The sequence below is a fragment of the Salvelinus alpinus genome, chromosome 3 (genome assembly GCF_045679555.1).
Source record: "Salvelinus alpinus chromosome 3, SLU_Salpinus.1, whole genome shotgun sequence".
NCBI classification, from domain to species: domain Eukaryota; kingdom Metazoa; phylum Chordata; class Actinopteri; order Salmoniformes; family Salmonidae; genus Salvelinus; species Salvelinus alpinus.
Window position 1 is genome coordinate 84,204,209 of NC_092088.1, and position 7,735 is coordinate 84,211,943.

The 7,735-nt window shown below is 44.9% G+C and overlaps 1 protein-coding gene across 1 annotated transcript; it reads left to right on the plus strand.

The window, feature by feature from the left end:
* Positions 1-5,594: 5,594 nt before the first annotated feature.
* Positions 5,595-6,810, plus strand: LOC139569867 (uncharacterized). Its single transcript, XM_071391190.1, has 2 exons — positions 5,595-5,951; positions 6,187-6,810. The coding sequence occupies exons 1-2, from the start codon at positions 5,595-5,597 to the stop codon at positions 6,808-6,810; spliced, it is 981 nt and encodes a 326-aa protein (XP_071247291.1).
* The last annotated feature ends 925 nt before the right edge of the window (positions 6,811-7,735 follow it).

Below are 7,735 nucleotides of genomic sequence, written 5' to 3' on the forward strand. Positions count from 1 at the left end.
ATGTCAGTAACCAATGAGAATTGGAATGGAGTTTCTACGTAGATCTCAGACTTTATAAAAGGCCAAGGAACGAAGAGAGCTCTCTTTTCGACGTTCGTCATTGCGCAAAGCAAGACCTCAGGATGGCATTTTGAAACGCTCAGTTATCGGCCTTAGATATATCCGTCTGTAATTTAATTCGATATAGGTGTTAGAAACATCATAACGAAGTTATTTTAAACCGAGTTATATCAGTTTATGCGAGTATATTGCTATTTTCGGAATTTCCTTAGTATTGCGTTTTGAGGATTTGGGCATGTTGTGGCCACATAGCTATTGTTAGCTGCTAATTCCAAAGTTGAAGACGACGTTTTACAACCGAGCAACGATTCTTTTGGACAAAGGACAACTTGCCCAAGATTCTGATGGAAGCTCGTCCAAAAGTAAGAGCTATTTATGATGTTATTCCGTATTTATGTGGAAAAATGTAAATGGATTTGTCCGCCATTATTGCGGCACTAGTCTGGCTGTAACGCACACTGTATGTCTAGTAACGTTCATTTTAAAAATCTAACTCAGCGGTTGCATTAATAACTAATGCATCTTTCATTTGCTGTCCAACCTGTATTTTTTAGTCAAGTTTACGATTATTTATTGATTAGATTAGGTGCCTTTCCAAGATGGCGCCGTCCAGAATGCATGACCTGTTGCTACTGTTGACATTGTATAACCACGATTTGTGCTGCTAAATATGCACATTTTCGAACAAAACCTATATACATTGTGTAATATGATGTTACAGGACTGTCATCTGATGAAGTATATCAAGGTTAGTCAAAAATTATATATCTTTTGCTGTATTGTTACGATCGCTAACCTGTGCTGCTGGTAAATTGCTTGTGTTTCTGGCTATTGTGCTAAGCTAATATAATGCTATATTGTGTTTTCGCTGTAAAACACTTAAAAAATCTGACATATTGGCTGGATTCACAAGATGTTGGGCTTTCATTTGCTGTACGCTGTGTATTTTTCAGAAATGTTTTAAGATGAGTAATTAGGTATTTGACGTTGGTCTCTGTAATTATTCTGGCAGCTTCGGCACTATTTCAGATTGCAGCTGCAATGTAGAACTGTGATTCATACCTGAAATATGCACATTTTTCTAAAAAAACATATGCTATACAATAAATATGTTATCAGACTGTCATCTGATGAAGTTTTTTCTTGGTTAGTGGCTATTTATATCTTTATTTGGTCGAATTAGTGATGGTTACCTATGCAGAATGGTGGGAAAAAAAAGTTGTGTCTTTTGCTATGGTGGTTAGCTAATAGAAATACATATTTTGTCTTCCCTGTAAAACATTTAAAAAATCGGAAATGATGGCTGGATTCACAAGATCTGTATCTTTCATTTGGTGTATTGGACTTGTTAATGTGTGAAAGTTAAAAAATATTTTTTAGAAATATTGAATTTCGCGCTCTGCCTTTTCAGTGGAATGTGGGAGGAGTTCCGCTAGCGGAACGCCGGGGCTAGAATTAACAAACAGATTACCGACCATTTCGAATCCCACCGTACCTTTTCCGCTATGCAATCTGGTTTCAGAGCTGGTCATGGGTGCACCTCAGCCACGCTCAAGGTCCTAAACGACATCATAACCGCCATCGATAAGAGACATTACTGCGCAGCCGTATTCATCGACCTGGCCAAGGCTTTCGACTCTGTCAATCACCACATTCTTATTGGCAGACTCGACAGCCTTGGTTTCTCAAATGATTGCCTCGACTGGTTTACCAACTACTTCTCTGATAGAGTTCATTGTGTCAAATCGGAGGCCCTGTTGTCCGGACCTCTGGCAGTCTCTATGGGGGTGCCACAGGGTTCAATTCCTCTGACCAACTCTCTTCTCTGTATACATCAATGATGTTGCTCTTGCTGCTGGTGATTCTCTGATACACCTCTACGCAGACGACACCATTCTGTATACTTCTGGCCCCTCTTTGGACACTGTGTTAACTAACCTCCAGACGAGCTTCAATGCCATACAACTCTCCTTCCATGGCCTCCAACTGCTCTTAAACGCAAGTAAAACTAAATGCATGCTATTCAACCGATCACTGCCCGCTCCTGCTCGCCCGTCCAGCATCACTACTCTGGACGGCTCTGACTTAGAATACGTGGACAACTACAAATACCTAGGTGTCTGGTTAGACTGTAAACTCTCCTTCCAGACTCACATTAAGCATCTCCAATCCAAAATTAAATCTAGAATCGGCTTCCTATTTTCCAACAAAGCATCCTTCCCAACATACCCTCGTAAAACTGATTATCCTACCGATTCTTGACTTCGGCGATGTCATTTACAAAATAGCCTCTAACACTCTACTCAGCAAATTGGATGCAGTCTATCACAGTGTTTTGTCACCAAAGCCCCATATACTACCCACCACTGCGACCTGTATGCTCTCGTTGGCTGGCCCTCACTTCACATTCGTCAACAAACCCACTGGCTCCAGGTCATCTATAAGTCTTTGCTAGGTAAAGCCCCGCCTTATCTCAGCTCACTTGTCACTATAGCAGCACCCACCTGTAGCACGCGCTCCAGCAGGTATATTTCACTGGTCACCCCCAAAGCCAATTCCTGCTTTGGCCGCCGTTCCTTCCAGTTCTCTGCTGCCAATGACTGGAACGATCTGCAAAAATCTCTGACACTGGAAACACTTATCTCCCTCACTAGCTTTAAGCACCAGCTGTCAGAGCAGCTCACAGATTACTGCACCTGTACATAGCCCATCTATAATTTAGCCCAAACAACTACCTCTTCCCCTACTGTATTTATTTATTTATTTATTTTGCTCCTTTGCACCCCATTATTTATATTTCTACTTTGCACATTCTTTCACTGCAAATCTACCATTCCAGTGTTTTACTCGCTATATTGTATTTACCTTGCCACCATGGCCTTTTTTTGCCTTTACATCCCTTATCTCACCTCATTTGCTCACATTGTATATAGACTTATTTTTCTACTGTATTATTGACTGTATCTTTTGTTTATTCCATGTGTAACTCTGTGTTGTATGTGTCGAATTGCTATGCTTTATCTTGGCCAGGTCGCAGTTGTAAATGAGAACTTGTTCTCAACTAGCCTACCTGGTTAAATAAAGGGGAAATAAATAAAAAACTGTGTGAAGTTGCTGGATATTGGCGGGAACTCGATCACGAGCATCCAAAACATGCTCAATTGATGACATGTCTGATGAGAGTGCAGGCTTGGGAAGAACTGGGACATTTTCAGCTTGAAGGAATTGTGTACAGATCCTTGCGAAATGGGGCTTTGCATTATCATGCTGAAACATGAGGTGATGGCGGCGGATGGATGGCACGACAATGGGCCTCAGGATCTGGTCATGGTATCTCTGTGCATTCAAATTGCCATCAATAAAATGCAATTGTGTTTGTTGTCCATAGCTTCTGCCTGCCCATACCATAACCCCACCGCCACCATGGGGTACTCGTTTCACAACATTGACATCAGAAAATAGCTCGCCAACACGATGCCATACATGTGGTCTGCGGTTGTGAGGCCGGTTGGATGTACGGCTAAATTCTATAAAACAACGTTGGAGGAGGCTTATAGTAGAGAAATTAACATTCAATTGTCTGGCAACAGCTCTGGTGGACTTTTCTGCAGCCAGCATGCCAATTGGACGCTCCCTCAACTTGAGACATATGTGGCATTGTGTTGTGTGACAAAACACATTTTATTGGCCTTTTATTGTCCCCAGCACAAGGTGCACCTTTGTAATGATCAGCTTCTTGATATGCCACACCTGTCAGGTGGATGGATTATCTTGACAATGGACAAATTCTCATTAACAGGGACGTAAACAAATGTGTGCACAGCATTTGAGAGAAATAGCTTTTTGTGAGTATGGAACTTTTACGGGATCTTTTATTTTAGCTCATGAAACACGCAACCAACACTTTACCTGTTGCATTTATATTTTTGTTCAGTGTATAATAATATTAGCCATAATAATGTTCAATTTCCAGCCGGAGGCTACAGTTACATCCAAGCAGTGCTTCAGTAGTCAAGACATATGGCATCGTAACATCACAAATAAGCTATTATGTATCTGGATCAGACAATACATCTTATCTCGCTCCCTAGTGAGACATAACACTTTCTATTTAAGGGGCCAAGATATGAATAAAAAGGTACTTTTTTGTTAAACAGACCAGTTCTCACTGTGTTCTAGCTTGACATAAATCTTCTCAGAGCTCGTCACATTTCTGCAACCCTATGCACTGGTTTAGAGCGGCAGCTATGTCATTTGGGGTTTTTACTTCCACAACAATGCTATAAAGAGGGCCTCTGCTTTGGCTGTGATGCTGTGATATTGTAATCTTGTCAGCCAGTGTACAACAGCACCCTATGGCTACCTGAGACGAGAATCTAGAATTCAAACATCAACGAAGTGAATCAATGGCTATGTCAACAGATTGACCCAGATGGCCCCTTTAAGCAATATTGATCACATAATACTTTGTTTATCTTATTGTAAGGCAGTGGTTGCGAGATTCAAGAGAAGAGATGCATCATACTGTTCATAGGCCAGGTACTGTAGCCAGTGCAGCTCAGACCAGACGAAGCCATTTGTCACAGTCTGCTAATGTGTTTACCTAGCAAGACACAACTTCCCCTCTTAGCTCCCCTTGGGAGCAGCAGCCTGTCTCTGGGGCAGTAACACCACAGAGAGATCCTGGAATCCAGGCTCAGTATTTTATGCCCACTTGGTGTCCAAGCTAACTCTCCTACTCTTACATGGTCCCTCTTCAGGGGCCGTATGTATAAAGCCTCTCATTTCCCCTCTTCAGGGGACGTATGTATAAAGCCTCTCATTTCCCCTCTTCAGGGGCCGTATGTGTAAACCCTCTCATTTCCCCTCTTCAGGGGCCGTATGTGTAAAGCCTCTCATTTCCCCTCTTCAGGGGACATATGTATAAAGCATCTAATTTCCCTTCTTCAGGGGCCGTATGTATAAAGCCTCTCATTTCCCCTCTTCAGGGGACGTATGTATAAAGCCTCTCATTTCCCCTCTTCAGGGGCCGTATGTGTAAAGCCTCTCATTTCCCCTCTTCAGGGGACATATGTATAAAGCCTCTCATTTCCCCTCTTCAGGGGACATATGTATAAAGCCTCTCATTTCCCCTCTTCAGGGGCCGTATGTATAAAGCCTCTCATTTCCCCTCTTCAGGGGACATATGTATAAAGCCTCTCATTTCCCCTCTTCAGGGGACATATGTATAAAGCCTCTCATTTCCCCTCTTCAGGGGACATATGTATAAAGCCTCTCATGGTCCCTCTTCAGGGGCCGTGTGTATAAAGCTTCTCATTTCCCCTCTTCAGGGGACATATGTATAAAGCATCTCAGAGTAGGATTGCTGATCATATACTGCCAACATCACGAAACAAATAAAAATAAATAGGAATGCAAGGCTTCATCGTAGTTTTTTTTTACAGAAATGTTTGGTGATTGACTCGGAATGCCTTGGAGACCACTGGTCTAAAGCATCACCATAAAGGGCTCTCTACCACTCTAATGCCAGAAAAATGAACACAGCGGCCATCAGAGTGGTTCTTCAAACTCAAAAACAGACTAGACCGGATCAGACACTCCTCAAACACCTCCAGACCTCTCCTCAGACACCCACAGACACCGCCATACACCCTTCAAACACCCCCCAGACAACCCCAGACACCCCTCAGAAACCCTTCAGACACCCCCAGACACCCCTCAGACCCCTCCAGACACCCATCAGACCCCTCCAGACACCCCTCAGACCCCCCCAGACACTCCTCAGAAACCACCAGACACTCCCCAGACACCCCTCAGACCCCCCCAGACACCCCCCAGACACCCCTCAGACACTCCTCGAAAACACCCCAGACAACTCTCAGACACACTCAGTCACCCCAGACCACCACTTAGACACCCCCCAGACACACCCAGACACCCCTAAAACACCCCAGACCACCACTTAGACACCCCCCAGACACACCCAGACACCCCTAAAACACCCCAGACCACCACTTAGACACCCCCCAGACACACCCAGACCACCACTTAGACACCCCACAGACACACCCAGACACCCCTAAAACACCTCCAGACCACCCATCAGACACCCATCATACCCCCCAGACCCCCCTCAGACACACCCAGACACCCCTAAGACACCTCCAGACCACCCATCAGGCATCCATCATACCCCCCAGACCCCCCTCAGACACCTTCAGACACCTTCAGACACTCCCAGACACCCCCAGACACCCCTCAGACATCCCCAGACACCCCCAGACCACCCATCAGACACCCATCATACCCCCCAGACCCCTCTCAGACACACCCAGACACCCCTCAGACACCTTCAGACACTCCCAGACACCCCCAGACACCCCTCAGACACCTTCAGACACCTTCAGACACTCCCAGACACCCCCAGACACCCCTCAGACATCCCCAGACACCCCCAGACCACCCATCAGACACCCATCATACCCCCCAGACCCCTCTCAGACACACCCAGACACCCCTAAGACACCTCCAGACCACCCATCAGACACCCATCATACCCCCCAGACCCCCCTCAGACACACCCAGACACCCCTCAGACACCTTCAGACACTCCCAGACACCCCCAGACACCCCTCAGACACCCCCAGACACCCCCAGACCACCACCAGACACCCCTCAGACATCCCCAGACCACCACCAGACACCCCTCAGCCAGCCATGTCTATTAAGCAACATCCTACCCTCCCATAGCCTTCAATACTCTTCCACCTCTATTTTTAAAGTCAGGGCGTTTCCATGGCAACTCAGAGATGAGTTGCAGGAATCACTGATTGGTTGCTGGTGGGTTTTTTTGGGGGGGGGGTCTGGCCGCAAAGTCTGGATTTAGAAAAAAATGTATAGGAAGAAAAATAAATCATCCCTGCCAAACTGAAACACACTCTCTGAAAACATCAAACCGGCAATTGAAATAACAATGGACAAATGACAGTTGTGGAGTGTGTGTGTTCTCCTTTAGGCTACTCTCACTAATCATTACACAGTTCACAGGATCAGCTTAAGCTACCTCAATGTAAATAGTGAGTAACCCGTCAATCACTGATTATCAGCATACATACATGCTGATGGTACAGTGAGGAAAAAAAGTATTTGATCCCCTGCTGATTTTGTACGTTTGCCCACTGACAAAGAAATGATCAGTCTATAATTTTAATGGTAGGTTTATTTGAACAGTGAGAGACAGAATATCAACAAAAAAATCCAGAAAAACGCATGTCAAAAATGTTATGAATTGATTTGCATTTTAATGAGGGAAATAAGTATTTGACCCCTCTGCAAAACATGACTTAGTACTTGGTGGCAAAACCCTTGTTGGCAATCACAGAGGTCAGACGTTTCTTGTAGTTGGCCACCAGGTTTGCACACATCTCAGGAGGGATTTTGTCCCACTCCTCTTTGCAGATCTTCTTCAAGTCATTAAGGTTTCGAGGCTGACGTTTGGCAACTCGAACCTTCAGCTCCCTCCACAGATTTTCTATGGGATAAAGGTCTGGAGACTGGCTAGGCCACTCCAGGACCTTAATGTGCTTCTTCTTGAGCCACTCCTTTGTTGCCTTGGCCGTGTGTTTTGGGTCATTGTCATGCTGGAATACCCATCCACGACCCATTTTCAATACCC